Source organism: Zonotrichia albicollis, chromosome 2 (genome assembly GCF_047830755.1).
Source record: "Zonotrichia albicollis isolate bZonAlb1 chromosome 2, bZonAlb1.hap1, whole genome shotgun sequence".
Lineage (NCBI taxonomy): Eukaryota > Metazoa > Chordata > Aves > Passeriformes > Passerellidae > Zonotrichia > Zonotrichia albicollis.
The window spans coordinates 115,848,578-115,865,293 of NC_133820.1; the positions used below are offsets into that span (position 1 = coordinate 115,848,578).

Sequence of the window (16,716 nt, forward strand, 5' to 3'; positions counted from 1 at the left end):
GGAACCATTGTCAAAGACAGGCTGGGAGCCACTCATATAAGTAAAGTATTCCTGTAAAACTTAGCAGTTATTGGGCTTGTTAGAAAAACCAACATATATGGGCCCCCATGCCCATAAAGGTACACCTCATATGCCATGACTGTTTCATAAAAGAACATTTTAAAAGGCAATTTAGAAGATAGAGCAGTTACCGGCCTCCAAAAAGTTTCCCCCACTCCCCAGTGAAGCACTCAAATAACTAAAACCATGTTTACTGCAGTCTTGCTGTATTTAAAGCTTGATGAGATGAAACTATAGAGCACATAACCTTTACAGATTCAGGTCAGAGCTTCTCAAAAGGCTTCAGTATCACTAATTGATGTTCACTGGAAATTGATGTTCACTGTTTATAGGAAATGGGTACACTTATTTCCTATTTCATGCTGAGCTTTTGTATTAAAAATCATTACATCAGGCACAGAAGAAGAGGTTAGACATGCAAAAGTCCAAAGGGGAAAGATAAGTAACATTCTGTGCCTCCATCTTAAATTTTCTGTGTGTGTTTAGCTCCCCAAATGTAATTTGTATACCTGAAGTTTGCTTTGTACCTACATATGAACCTATGGATACCAGAAGGGCAATATTCTCAGGGAATACCCAGGTATGTACAGAGAACTCTCCCACCCTGTCCTGGATGGAAACTAGAGAAAATGTATGGTTAGGGTTATAGTGCTACACACTCCTCCTCCACTTCTCTGTGACTTTCACATTGTAATAAATCCACTCCAAAACCAGGTAATTTTCATATGACATCAGTCCAGCTCTACTCTCTACTTTAAGATGTTACAGGAAAGGAACCCACAGAATTATTTCAGTGGGCAAACAATGAGCTCCATTAGATGTTGTAAAATCTTTCAGCTATTTGCTCTTTCATGTTGTGTTGGGAAAGCCCTTGTTTAAAATAGGTGAAATTGAGTTTCTGGCCATTCATTCATCCAGGTTTGTGATCCCAGCTCTTTCAGGTAAAAAGGCTTTTGCTTCAAGAAAGCTTTACTCAAAGAGCAAGTGATTCAGCCCACGACACAGAGCTTAAATGGAAGAAGAATTTGGGGTTCTCTGCTCCCAGCCACATCTTGCATTTCAGTTGAACTGCTTTCCAGGTATCTATTACATTACTGTCAGTGAAAAAAAGAGATTGATTTCTAAAAAAAGATAGATTGTAAATCAAATGGAAAGCCCTCTCATTTGAGGAGTACAGAATGAACAGTTTAACCTATGAAAGCCTTGCTTCCTATCAGGGTAACACCAGCGTTCAGTGAACTCCACTTGGCAGTAAGGTACACCAACACAGGAAATGGTTTCCCATATGATGGATGATATTTCAAACTGAAAAGCTGAGGTCAGAGAGGACAGTTCAGCACTGGTCTTCCTGAAAACATCAATCTATATGTGTTAAACTGAAGCAGAGCTTGGTTGTTCCTAATTACATAATATTAACTCCATGAATTACACACAAGACCAGCAAAGAGAAATGCAATAACCCCTTCAGTATTTCCAGTCTCTTGAAAAACAAAACACTTTAAAGTTCTGGATTTCCAAACATTATGGACTTACCAAAAAGTGAATGAGCCCATACATATCAGAGCCTTTTATTCCATTTGTTGGAGAACAACTTGCTCTAAACTTCAACCCCAGTTAATAAAAAACCTGAAAGGCATTTATGGATGATTAAGTAGCTGACATACCAAAAGTATTCAGAATAGGTTTTGTGCCCTGATGTGCCAAATCTTATGCACAGAAGTATGAGACCAACCCTGACCAAGGAGGACAAAACATACATATTAAACTATACAACAGAAGAACACAGGAGGGGGGGGGAAATGTGAAAATAACAAATGTGAAAATGTGAGAGGCTCAGGGACAAAAAAATCTGAACCCCACAAGTCACAGATTGTCACTTGCTTGCAAATAAGAGACAAGAAGAATTTTTATGCATTAAAACAAGTGAAGTTTTAAGAAATTAGGTGCATTTTGCCATATTTTCTTTTTCCCATTAAGACATGGGCCACATGGCAGAAAGAGAGAAGGCTCTGAAGGAAAAAACAGGCCTACCAAGCAGGACCTGGAAATTCACAGATGTGAACACTTTGTATTTGAATGTCCAGCTTTGCCTCCAGTGCACACACCAACTTGTTAAGAAAAACTATACACTGCAGCTTTTTCCTACACCGATACATTGTGCCAGGGCTTGATAACAGATTTCCCACCTCCCTGTCTCTTTCAATTTTGTAACATGGAACTTTTATACACTACAAAGCAGCTGAACCTGGCAGACAACATGTGTTTATGTCAGATTAACTATATCAGGAATCCATTTGCATTTTGTATACTCAACTTTGGTTCTATTTTAAAAACATACTCATTTTTTTAGGAATTCTTTTAGTCTGAAGAGCTAATGCACAGAGATGATGACAGCTACACAGTACAAAAGCTATGTAATACACAGAAAATGCCTGCAAGGCTGGTCCCACAAAGTAATTTTGGAGAACTGACTCTAAGCACAGCTGGTGATGCCTCTCCTATTCATAGAAACCCATAACAGTTTGGGTTAGAAAGGACTTTTAAGCTCATCCAGTCCTACCCTCCCCCACTATGGACCTAGATACCTTCCACTAGACCAGACTGCTCCAAGACCTGTCCAGCCTGGCCTCAAACACTTCCAGGGGTGGGGCAGCCACAGCTTCTCTGGGCAACCTCTGCCAGGGCCTCAGCACTCTCACAGCCAAGAATTTCTGCCCAGTGTCCCATCTAACCACGCCTCTGGCAGTGAGAAGCCATTCTCCCTTGTCCTGTAACTCCAGGCTCTTCTCCAAAGTCCCTCTTTAGCTCTTGGAGCCCCTTCAAGCACTGGAAGGGGCTCTGAGGTCTTCCTAAAGCCACCTCTTCTCCACTCTGAACAACCCAAGCTCTCCCAGCCTGTCACATATGAGAAGTGCTTCATCCCTCCAGTCACCCAACCACACTGGTCATCCCACCACAGCTGCAGGAGCCTCCAGCAGTGCCTGGGCTTACGCTGCAGGTGCCAGGATCTGTACGAGTTGAACATCCAAGACCTGCTCCTTCATAGAGCAAGTTCATATTGGTATTTGCCTACAGACAAGGATAGGCAGGCTTTCAGCTGAATGAAAGCCAGGACTTCAGTTACAGCTAATCCAGCCTCATTTCAACCTATTTTTTCTTGGCATGGGTGATAGGAAAGGAAAAAAGAAAGCCTTTCCAAAAAGTTTGCAAAAAAAAATACATTTTTTTTAATTCCCCAATTCTAAATGATCTGGCTAAGTATCAGCTCACTGTTACCCTAGGAAAGTTTCAGGAATGAAACCTCTCCTAAGAGCTTTTGGCTCTACACAGCTAGAGAAGGTACTTTGTGGTGTTTCAGGTGCAGTCTCTTCCTCTTAAATTGAAATGAAAGCCTGGCACTTGACAAGACAAGGACTAGGCTCTGGCTTCAACCTTTGTTCTTTCAAGAACACTTTTCCGTATGCAGCTGAACTGGCCTTGGACTCAGACAGTGCATTCTTTCTGAACTGTGTGTTTTATGATCTTAGTTTAGGGGCCTCATAAAAGATGTAGAGTGCAAGTCACAGTATCCTGCACTCAAAGGCCATAACCACTGCATGTACACCACTACTCACAGGATTCTTTAAAGACACTTCTGCTCCTTAGTGTTTATTGCCAAAACAAATTCTAGGCCTAACATTTCTGCTGTTCAACTTCCCATGGAAAAGCTTTTAGTTTGTGTTATAGTTGATTTTCTCTCATGTTTGATAGTTTAACAGAACCAGAAACTGAACCTCTTGCCTCATTTCATGTTTAACAGCTGAGTTTCACTTCAGCCTCTTACATATGGTAATAATAATACTAATACATAAATATTAAACTTTAATTTCATGCAGGTATTAGGAAGATGGCACTTTAACTACACCTACAATGTAACAAGAATTTTGGTTTTCTTCTATGGTTCTGTGAATGTTACTTTGTGCATTAGACAAGCAACTCACCCACAAAGCAGCATTCCCAGGAAAGCAGCACTGGCTGCCCAGCTTCTCGAGCAGATTACACAAAGCAGGTAAACGCCACCCGCCACCATGTGGACACGGTGGCCATGGACACACAACAGGAGGGGCCAGACATCAGTTACTTACCTGGATCTGTACTCTATTGGTGAGTAAAAAGAACCTTGGGGGAGCTGACAAGAGAGCATTTTGGTTCTTTTCATATCAAATTGCAAAGTTCATGTGTTGCTAATGACTGTCAGATGAAAGCAGAACTATTCTTTGGCCAGGGCTGAGCAACTGATGCCAAAGTGAAAAGGAGTATCAGTCTAACACAACACAGTATTGGTCTGACAAAACAAATGAGGATGAGGAAAGAAGCCTTCCTTGTGAAACAATCCTGACCACAGCATTCAGGCTGAACAGGAGAAAAAATAATCTTTTTTTTTCAGTGTAACAAGTTCCACAGGTTTCACTAAACTTGGAAGTGATGCCAGGAAGGTGATGCTCTGTCTGACACCATATGCAGAGACTCTGCTAACAAACACAACTATGAACTTTTTACATAGGTAGACAGGGACAGAAAAAGGGGAAGAGATTTAAACTAGAAGAGGGCAGATTTAGATTAGATGCTGGAAGGCCCTGGCACAGGTTGTCCCATCCCTGGAAGTGTTCAAGGCCAGCCTGGACAGGGCTTGGAGTAACCTGGTCTAGGGCTGGTGTAAGGAGAGTGTTGGTCTAGGGAAGGGTTTCCTGCCCATGAACAAAATGGTCTTCAAATTCCCTTCCAACTCAAACTGTTGTATGATTCTATGAACTGAGGTTAAATTAGACACATTCACTCCTTGGGTTGGCTGTAGGAAAACAAAGAGTTGTAAAATGGTCCAAATTATTTGACACTTGGTTTTACAAGTCTACTTTTCAAGAGCCAAATTATTTAGACAAGGACAGAACACCACCGCTCCTGAGGCCATGTAAAATAAAGCAAGATGGAGATAGTGACCAAGGTAACAGCAAAAGAATAAAAGAGCTCTCACAACAGTCATACAGATGCCCCCTGCTTATGTGGTAAAGCTGAGATAAGACTTAGAATAAGAAATCCAAAAGATTAAGAGGCAAATTAATTTGATGTCCTTCAGTGGCTAACTGAAATAGCAAATCATTTGACACTTAAGAGTGTAAGTAACTGCCTCATGCAAGAAAATAGCTTCAGTAAACTCCCTTCTCACTGGTACCTAAAGAAACCAGCTTTACAACTCTATTGAAATTATGTCCCCTACAAGCAGTCTAGTAACTGGACAAGAAATAATGCCTGTCAGGTATCATGCAAGTAACAAGCTCTGGAATACCTAAAGAAATTGGAACTTTGATGAACAAGATGGACATGCTCTCCTCAATGACTACACATCATAAATGCATACATTAGACATAATGACCAATACAGGACAGAAATCATTTAATATAGAATTACAGAATTGTTTGGGTTCGAAGGGACCTTTAAGCTCATCTCATTCCAAGCCCCTGCCATGAGCAGGGACACCTTCCACTAGACCAGTCTGCTCCAAGCCCCATCCAACCTGGCCTTGGCCACCTCCAGGCACGGGGCAGCCTCAGCTTCTCTGAGCAACCTGTGCCAGGGCCTCACCACCCTCAACTTTCTGCATATACAATTTTGGGCAAGTTATTCTCCCACAGTAACAATGTGTGTGCTCACTAGGGACTCACCTCAGGGAGGATGGTCACTAAATTAAGATCAACTCATCATATGTAATGAAGAACCTACACTGAGGTCAGGCTGAAGCAATTAAGGCTCTGGGAACAAAGGAGAGAGACAGCAAAGCAGCCAGTAAAGCAGCAATAAAGATGCTTTCTTTTTACAGCCCTGAGACTCAAAACTCAAAGCCACTACATTCTCAATAACCCCTACTTCAAAGTTTAAAAAAAATTAATTAAACTATTGAGATGAAAAAACCTAGAGCAGTAAGACCACTGCCCAAGCACTTGTGAGAGCTCAGTTCCACAAGGTCTCTGCCCCAGCAGAACTGGGTGCCACCCACACTGTTCAGAACAAAGAGAACTCTGAGAGATGCTATTTGGACACTGTTCTGTGTTCACTTATCACCCACAAAAAACTTCACCAAACTTCAGGGATTTCCTAATATTCATCCACCATAACAAGAGGTTTTCATGGTATAATCTCAATTACTCCACTGTGAATAGCAGGATGAGAGTTCACTTCTTTCTCCTACTAAAGCCTCAGCTTCCTCAGATCCTCCATACACATCCCTAACTCAGGAGCTACAGGGTTTATGGGGCTAGTACTTGCTGAATGCTCTCAGCTGTCTAATGCTTTGGAGAGCTGCGCAATTCACTCCCATTTTAGCAACTCTATTGTACTTCACCTTTGATAATTATAATGATTTTTTTTGTAGGTATTATTAGACGCAAGTGACTAATTTATCTTTGAAAAAAAACCCCTGCATTTCTATGCTAGTGAGAGTCAAACAGCTGAAATCTTAAATGGAAATTTACAGCCTTACATAATGTTATCCAACTCAAAAGGCTCCTCTGTGAACTTTGTCAGGGATGCAATTTTACAAAGAGAAAATATGGGTATTGAAACAATTCGTGCTCACATACAGATGGAAGTTATTATGAACTCTTAGAATTAACACACATTGTTTCAACTTTGGAATGTAACAGCAAAGCAAGTTTCTCCAAAAAAAACTCTACCAAGCCAGCACTAGGCTGCTTCTAATTCCAGCTGAATTCTCCTGAGTGCAAGATGTGGTTTCCAGTGTTATTATCCTGCTGTTTTACAAAACAGTACCCCTTTATCTCTAGAACAGTTTTTATGTCAGTAATTTTATATCAATCCCATCTCACTTCTGCCACACTCACATTTCTCCTTGCTGCCAGGATTCTAGGTAATTGTAAAAGGAAAAAAAAAAAAATCTGTGAAATCAGGCGAGCTTATACAAATAATTTCAAAATATTTCTTTAAGTTGATTGAATTTTTCTGGGCTCTTGTTTGTAACAGTGTTCAAAACTTGCATGAATGATTCAAGTGAGGTAACAGAGACCCAGGCTCCTGTTTTCATGCTCCAGTGAAGTCACCACTATTCTTCCCAGAGCACAGAGGGAATTAAGCAACTGATTTACATTTGTTCCTGACAAAGAGGACTGGTTCTCTGAATCAAAGTAAACACCTTTGGGTGATGGTCTGGAGATAAGAGAGAGGCAACTGCTCATTCTCTGTCCAAACTTAATTTTTCACACATTCACAAGAACTAAGCATATCTGAACACTTCTCTGAAAGCAGCCTAAGGTCTGCTAAAAGCTATGTCAATTCAACAGTTCCAGCATCCCAAGAAACATACAAGAACTCAGACAATCTTGGGTTTTTAGGTCAAGTCAGCCCCAGAGCACAGAGGTTTTATGATGCATTGCTGCACTTTACCTACCTGCTCTGCTTTCAGAGTGGAATTTCCCCTTGGCAGAACTATATAAAGCAGCAATATTTGACCAAGGACATGAAAACAAAGGTGACTACAACAGTTTATGTGGACATTATAACACTTCCATGATTAAATAAGTAGTAGAAGCACCCCCAGAAACTCCAATTTACTTTTATTATGTTTTTATATCCAACAGCATACAATCTCAAGCATTTACATGGGAATCACTAGTGTTCTACTAGCCACTTTCAAGTTTGGCCACTGACTGGCTTGCACCAGCACCAATGACCTCAAGCAGAGCTGGAAACTCTTTTTATACCAATACATACTTAAAGCCTTCATTTACTTTTATAAGTTTGAACATATGCCAGTGATTTCAGAAACCAACTGCAAGGAATTGGAGAGCAACATGGGTGAGTGATCATGTGTTCAACCACCCAGAGTCCTTCAGAAACAGGACAAGAAAATCACAATGAAAGGTTTCAGTAGGTATAAGAGTGGTAACATTTTAAAGGTGACAAGTCAAGGAGATAAGCAGGAAAACAAGTGAAGTGATGACAGTTTCTATAAAAAAATACTACAGGCACAAGTGTCAAGTAACCCAAACTACACAAACAGGAAAGACAACCACCCTGGCCTCAATGAAGAATTCATCATTTCAATGAAAAAAATGACAGAGCTTCTTGCTTGCAGCACATAACTGAACGGCAAACTCCAGAATAAGGTAAAGACAAAGAAGGGCTGAAAGGCAAAGCAAGCAGCATCACACTCACAAGTTACAGACTGAACTAGCACGCAGAGATTAAGGAAAGCATTGTTTTGATAGTAATGAAGAGAGAGATCTATCAAAGCATCTGAGGGAAACACTAATCCCTTTTTCTCACTAATCTTCCCTCTGGAGGTCAAGTGTGAACAGCTGGCTGCCATTACCAATACCACCAACAAGTAGCTGTAGTCTAAGATACATTAACAGCCTGGCTAAGCCAATTTCCAAGATTAGTAGGACTTGATTAACTTTGTCTTAAGATATTTTAGCCTTTAAGTAATTTCAGAGGTTATTGTCCAAAATACACTAAGCATGGGGTATGGAAAATGGTAACTGCAATCCAAGCTTAAAAAACAAACAACACAAAGACTCAGAAGCTTTACTTCAATTTGGGATAAGGAATGGCAAAAAATGATGGAAGAGAAAACTGGAAAAACAAACAAGACTAATAGAAACTAAGCATAAAAAGGTCAGATTTTTCAGGAATAAAACTGTAAGACTAATGTAATTTCAAACAGGTTAGAAACAGAAATGTCATATTTCTCTTGGAATTTAAATCTCTTGGCATTTTCTGCTATAATATGCTCACAAGCATGCTGGGGAAATGGTATATTGGTGAAGTATAAGTGAATACAGAGAAAGTACTCTTTGGGTGTAATAAAGAATGGCTCATGACTACAACTGAGGTGCTGGCAAAATGGGACTCCACCTGGAATAACAGAACCCCAGTTCTATCCAATATTTTAATTAGGTAAGCTGGATAGGGCATAGGCTCACATGCAGCCAGCATAAAGCTGAGACTGAGTTCTTAGCTTTTTTGCTCTTTTTTTGCCACGAAAGCATAAACATGATTAAGAACAAGAAAGTTCTTCTTTAAGAATACATTGAAGGTACAGCATATAAAATGTGAATTAAACAAATCACCTGCTGTGACAGCTGCAGTTGGTCTGAAGCTGCACAGATAAATTTGGCCATAACAGACCCCAACTTGACCAGCCCAGTTCGTTAAGGAGTAAAAGTAAACAAGTCCCCAGGAAAACAACGTTGGATTTGCACTCAAACAGGGGAGCCCAGCCAGTCCCATTCAATCCTGAATGCCATCAGCTGGCCAGTGAGCTGGGTGGGGTTGAGACCTCAGCCACTCAGGTGTTCAAGTATGGGAAATTTGAGCCCCCTATGAAAGGGGGTGTCCATCAATAAACATTGGGTGTTGTCACTGGAACTCGGTGTGTTCAGTCCTGTGCCTGTCTCCAGCACTGCAACAAACGTAACAACCTGCACAAATTCAGAATGGAGTGTTGTGTTGCTGTGCAGGAAATACCTGGGGTTGTTGGTTGCACAGAATCATAAGATTTACTCTAATAGGCTTTTAAGAGTACAAATCTATTAGAACCCAATGAACTGGAAATAAAAGGACAAGACTTGGGAAGCATTTCTCTCATCCTACTCTATGTTTTGAAAGCAACAGCTGCCCACTGTATCCAGTGTTGGGCATTGCATTTCAAGAAAAATATGTATTCAGATGGAGAATCTGAGACAAGAGAAGTGTTGAAAACTGGTTTTTCAATGCATAAAAGTTTGCAAAATGGAAGAGACTTAAATGGATCAGATTATTATAATATATAAACAAAGGCAAGCCAGTTTTGGACCCAATGTCAGAAATTAGCTGTGTTTAGTGGCCAAGACAGTCAAGCACTGGAACTAAGCAGTACTTATATCACAGGTTTTTCTTCACAGAACATCACCTGAGGCAGCATAAAAGCAGCTGACTCTGTCCTAGGACTACATACCAATTGAAACAGCCAGGCCTCTTTAAGACCAGCTTTCTGAACATTCTCTGAATTCCAAACCAAATGCGTTAGCTGCAGGTATTGCTGCCATCTCAAATACAAGTATGCAAAGTCTCTTCCATTTTTCAGAGTAATAGACATTGGGTCTTTTTTTAATACATTAAAAACAAGGAAGTAAGGTTGACTAGAGAACTTTTTAAACAAAAGTCACACATTTGCAATACTTCATATTTTACATGTATTGTGTTTTCTTATAAGGGTAGAATACTAGTTGAAGTAATAATACAGCAAAATTAAAGACACATGAGCAAGAATTACATGAATAGATCTTCAAGTATGACAGAACAAAAAAATCTGAGAATATTTACAGTTTTCAAAACAGTGTGAAGTCTATAGACTCATAGAATGTACCATTTGAAAAGGAAAAGATTCATTATTATCTGGCAAGTACTTCTCTAAGCACCACAGAAGAAAATCTCAAACACAAAGCTGAAGATAAGTGAAAATTATGTTTTCAAGGACATTTTTATTAGTTCATAGTTTTTTACCACAGAGAGCAGCATGACAGGACAGCACATGCACATTCACGTCATATTGACAACCAAGCAGAAAATACATATAAATTACAATAAAAAGCAATCTCAAGTGTACCAACCTGTGCTATATTTTTGTTGAGAAGATAAACTCCATATTCAAATTGAAGCTTCTCCCCTCCTTTTGCATATAAAGGAAATCTGATGGGAAAAAAAAAGGGGGGGGGAAGTATTTAAGGTGAAATTATTCAGATGCTTGTGTAAATTTCAAGAAGCCCCAGATTCCTTTTCTGAGAAGGTAAAAATTAAAAAAGCTTCCTTTGCTGACTTCTCCCAGGAACCTCTCCATAGGATGTATTTAGGAACCCCCTGCAACTCCAGTCAATCAGCATTTAACAACTGATGCCAAAACTCAGCTACAGAATTCCATTTTTAAAGTATTTGAGGTTTTTAAAAGACACTTTATGATTCTCCCAGGGCTGCAACATCCCTCTCACCAACCAAAGTGTAATTTCAGAAGCACACAGCACAAGTCCAGATCCCATGTTATCCTTCTGCATTCACTCAGTCACACTTGGTTAGCTCATTTCCAAACAGAAAGAATATTTTAAAAAGTTGTTCTCTTTTGATCATTATCCTGTGATTGACAGAGCACAAGGCCCTTTACACAGAGAAGAAATCTGCAGGCTCACTTACCAGAACAACATACAGAACAGAAGTGATTCCTTTCAACAAACTTCACACATGCACCAAAGGCTTGAGTCACAGCATCACAGATCCCTATAGCCCTTGCAAACATTTTATTACTGATCTTTATTTTTCCTATGTAATAAATATTGCTCACCATTCTAAATGCAAATTTGCTATTATATTTATATACCCAAATGTATCAAACAGCTTGTAAGAACATAGCATAGCACTGCTGCATGAGACAGGAGAACTAAAACATTAGTCCCTTAAATATTGAAACTCTTTGACAGTTTCTGCATTAAAGAATATCGTTTTATGTGTCAGCTTAAAGAATCTCTGCTTAAGTGAAGCAGTTCTCAAACAGCTGTAATAGCTGTACACTGCACTTCTAAGGATTGTCTTTTGACTCCTCCTCAGCACCAGAGGTTATGAGGTCATCATGGTCAATTCAGAAATCTTAGCACAAACTAAAATTTATTTTTATGGGAACTACAGCATGAATCAAGTTTTTGCCTTTTCATGAACTATGTCGTGCAGCTCCTAGTCAAGATGCTGAATGAAGTATCCACATAAGCCCCACCCTATAGCAGAAACTAAGGTTCTCAAGTATAAGATAACAAATACAGGAGATCAATATCTACTAGAAACAACACATTCTGAAGAGGTGATTAGGCAAAGTGAATTTTATCATCCATCAGCCCCACAGTAGAGTACATTTGTAATTTTAAGAATGATACAGTGTCATTAAAGCTAAAGGTTAACAATCACAGCAGATCAAACTGTCAGCTTCAGGTTTTCTGCTACTTTCAAATTTGCTAGGTCTCTTTAAGCTGAGGAACATTAAAATCTCTGTGAATACTATATATCTAGCTAACCTCACTTAATAGATCTATAAATTGAACTAGTTCCCCATGCAAGAAAATGAAACTCCCAAATGCTACAAAAATTCTGCAACACATTATTCTACGTGCAAAATACAAAGCAAGAGAAATTCATTTCACTACCTCCAATTACACTACCCAAACAGAGCAAGAGTTAGATTTAAAGAATAACTTTACAATTAACAGTCTACAACTGACCCATTTTTTAATAAAAGCACCTTTAGCAACACAAACCACGGTTCCCTAGAAAGCAGCATTTCATGATGTCACTGGTAACAGGAACCATGCATTCTATTATTAGACACAGGGCTCTTTGATCCATGCAGTATAGAAAGGGGGTAAAAACTGGTGTATGGTGCTCACTGACACCTCCCACACACAGATTCTTTTGAAAGGGAAAATCAGGCTTTTCTGCTTATCACATTGATCCTGCTTCTTTGCCAATATTCAGATTTCTATCCTCTAACTTCCACTAATTAATCTTGAAAGGCTTTAAACCACGTACATCCTCAGGTCAGCTTTCACAACATATTCACTTAAATTAAATTCTTGAAAACTGCCAGTGGATGTCTCTGCATATACATATTTATGACTCAAGAGAAAAATATCACTAGGTTTTATGCCTCTCTCTTTGTGTTTTATCTTGCTTGCCCAATAGCCTGATCACAAGCAATAAACTCAAGGAACCCAAACATTTTATACAGTGCTTCAGTGAATATAATTGAATCCAACTTGAACTGCTGCCTCCCTGTGTGAAATTCTTCTTGCCCACTCCACAGAAAATGGAGTAAGCTTAATCCCTCCCTTTGGCATGCTGCAAAAACCTGACTCTGCTGTGTAAGGATTTATTATACTAAATACTTTTGTAAAACACTATTTTAATGTTTTTATAATCACAAAATGCATAGTGAAATTCAAAATGGCATCCGCCTACCTATTCTACTCCAAAGTGCACCTTCCTTCTTTCCATTCTTGCTGATGTATTTGGGGGAAAAAGAATCACTAAGCTCCTTTAAAGCAAAAACAGATACTTATTCTGAGATAAAAAATTTGAACAAGTGTGATATGTTTAGTGGAAAGAATCAAAAAACACAAGCTATAGGTACCCTTTCTACAATCAACAGAAAAGATTATCTGAGAAGTTATCAAGTGTTGGAAATTTGTTCTCAGTCCAGATCAGAGCTCAGAAGTTGAGCTCTGGTCCTCCTCAGAGTAGTACTTAGACACTCTAGGAAACCATGCATCTGCCATGAGAACAGTCAGGAACTATGAACAAAACAGCTTCTGCTCAGTGAGGGTCAACATGTGCCTTTGTAAAAATATGCTGTCATTTACATACAGCTAGGGAATATGACATTTCAATGGCATGTAGACTTATTAAAATACAGTGCTAACACACCCTGAGTTTACAGAAGATGGTCTGATTCTGTATATAAAGAGACTGGCAATGTAGCAATAGTAGTTTTAATAGTGATTTGTAAAGAAAGTCCTGGTTTAGAGAAGATTAACCTGATGCAAGAAAAAATCCACCATGTTTAGTGACTTGTAACAGGTTTACTCCATTTGGAGCTGTTTCTGTATCTGGTATTCCCACTGCTTTCAGGACATGTCAGCAAAGGAGGAGCCTGTACTGGGGAAAAGCAACAACAACTAGGAGTGACTAGGGAATAATCAGCCAGCAGGCATGCATATAGGTGGCTTTAGGATCTAAGAGAATTGTGCCAAAGATGCTGAAATTAAACAAGCCCCACTGTGAATTCAGAAGGTGGAGAACTCTGGATCAGGGTGATCCAAACTGCACACTGGACTGATTTGAACCAGATGGTCAATATGTACTTTGAAGGTTTAAGGTAACATAAAGAAGATTCTTAATCTTAAAAGCTTACATTTGTTTTGGAAGTCTCATGTTTTGCTTATTTGATCCTATAGGACTGTGACAAACACTAAGTTTTTACTAATGTTTTCTGAGTCATGATCTGTTTTATAGGGCTCACTGGGATACAAGTCAGCTGACCAGTGTTACCCAGCTGCATCACAATGCACATCTACAATTAACCAGAAAACACTTGCAGGGCATTTTTAGGCACATAGCTCACATCTCCTTCCATGGCAAATCACTTTGGACAAAACCTGTGTTTTTCTATGGTGATGCCACCATGACTGAACAGTCTCTCCCCTGGTGAACCAACACTATTGTGTTCAAGACCCAAGCATTCCCAGTCCCACAGAAGAAGTGGTTTTGATTGTAATTTCTCACAGATGACCAAAAAAACCTAAATAAACATAAAACAGCAGAAGCAGATAAAAGACACTTTTAATAATCTCTGAATAACTTTATTTTAGTGGAGCTTAAAATAGAGATGACAATTCATATGCCCTAATCTTACCTCTCTCATCCTCACTCACTTGAGCTCTCTCCCATCTCTCCTGCTTGGAGGGTTCCCAAGAATAAGCCCCTCCTCTCTACCTGCAATCTTAATTTCAGCAAGTCATTATCCACTGCTTTATTTCAATCCATTCCCTGTTAATTCCTGCCACACTTCCTAAGCAGACATCAGCTACTGGATAAAGAACTCTTCAGCTTAAAACTTGTTTTTCTATCAAAATCACCTAACACTCAAATATTTAAACCTACAGAGGATCTGCTGATATGCAATGAGTAAGGAAAGCGTGAGCAGGTCAAGGCTCAATAGAATTGTGAAAAAGAAAAAGCAGGCAGAGGTTACATGCTTGGCTTACAGTTACCCTGATGGTTCAACATCAAGTCAGACTTTTAAACAAAAAACAGGGCTGAAAGTCTACCTGTAATCCACACGTAAAATATAAAACCAGCATATTACCATCAACAACAGAATTAAGTTTTGAGCTCAAGGACCTCACAACACTCCACACTCCTCTTTTAAAGAGTTAGTTTGAATATTTGCATTAAAAAATATCATTCTGATAGGTATAATGTTTAAATGTACCCAGCTACACCATCAACAGGACTCTTGGGGAGCTGTAACTCTGCTTAGTCTAATTAGACTTTATTCTACCATGGTATTTAATCAAGTAGAACACTCTGTAGACAAAAGAAACACATGTAACTCTAAGAAACTTAAAAGCAAAGTATAATAATAATAATCTCACTACAGTAAATCACATCAAGGTTACAAAGACCAGACAGAATACTAAATCATCCACTCTAGTTTAAGTCTTTCTATTAAAAAAGATAAACCCACTATATGTGTTTCCAGTCAATATGAAAAACCAATGGTGGCTGGTTGTCAGCATTTCCACTCCAGCTGACTCATGCACATGCTAACAGCTGAACAGAAATCTCAGTGTCAAACCAAGGCAAATTCCAATTTTCAGTTGAAGGAGGATTCCTGAGTATGTCTAAACACATTCATGGTCTGGTGGCAGTACAGGAGCAGCAGAGATGATTTCAGATGAACACTTTTGCCAGTTGGGCTTGTCTAGGGGCCTAAAGGCATTTCTGCTACAAGTCAGCTCTGTAATTCTACAGGATCCCTTCAGGAATCTGATCCAGAGGCTGCAGCCCGCCCATGAGGCCACAAGCCACTGCTCTGTGTTGTTCATCCAGATACAAGGAGATCATCCTGCAATCACAAAGCTACAGGCACAAAGAAGCCTCATGTATCACCTCTAAGGCAAGCTCAAACCACCCTGTACATTTAGCTATCATAACAGTTCTAAAACATCATCCTTCCTAGAGGTAGAAAGGTTGTTAAGTCACCTTCCATTGTTAATTCAAGTCTTTTCCATGATCCAAGATGCAGAGAGGTGGCTGCAGCACAGACTTGCAGAATGCAGCTGAAACCCAATTATTTATTACCATACAGATAAAGACTGTGCTCATGTGCTGCTGAAAGTAAAACCAAGAAATTTCATGCACAGACAGAGAAAAAGCCTCTTGGCAAGGATTTTTCATGTTCATATTTAGAGTTTGAGGTGTGATGCCTGCAGTTCATATCCATAACCTATTCTGGTGAGTTTTTTTTCCTCATTGACTTCTTAACTAAAGAAAGGGTTCCAACCCTTCTCTTACTGACTTTTAAAACCCCTGGCTTTGGTAAGAGCATAGGCAACATTTTGCTAATATAGTGTCTCCAATCAAAACTGCTCACTAATACTGATACATTTAAAAACCAGAAAACTGACTACAGAAAAAGAGATCTTTTAAAGTTGCCCACAGATATTACTCTGGAAAATCAGAGGCCTGTTTCAAAGCTACAACAATGATTAGACTACTTGCGGTGTTTTAAGCATTAGACCATTCTTACAACTCAAATAAATTGTGCTAAGTGTTCTACTTTAATCACTAAAAACTCTTCACTGTCCTTTTTCCAGCTGACCCTCAACAAGTTCTCATCAGCCATCAAGATCTCATTTAATTTCATATATTTATCTCATCTTTAGCTGTTTTAAATAGTCACTTTGGTGCTTGATGAACACTCAAGTAAATCTCTACAGGATTCCTGGCTCAGGCAGATGGTAGATGTTAGGAAAAGCTGAAAGAATCCTTATTCCATGCATTTATTTCAGACCTCAAGCATCTCTT

General features: G+C 39.3%; 1 protein-coding gene across 1 annotated transcript in view; it reads right to left on the reverse strand.

Annotated features, from left to right (window-relative positions):
- UVRAG (UV radiation resistance associated) overlaps positions 1-16,716 on the reverse strand; it is an 88,971-nt gene that overhangs the window by 20,389 nt on the left and 51,866 nt on the right. The window contains exon 13 of the mRNA XM_074536144.1: positions 10,704-10,782. Coding sequence (XP_074392245.1) covers positions 10,704-10,782 — 79 coding nt within the window. The remainder of the gene's footprint in view (positions 1-10,703; positions 10,783-16,716) is intronic.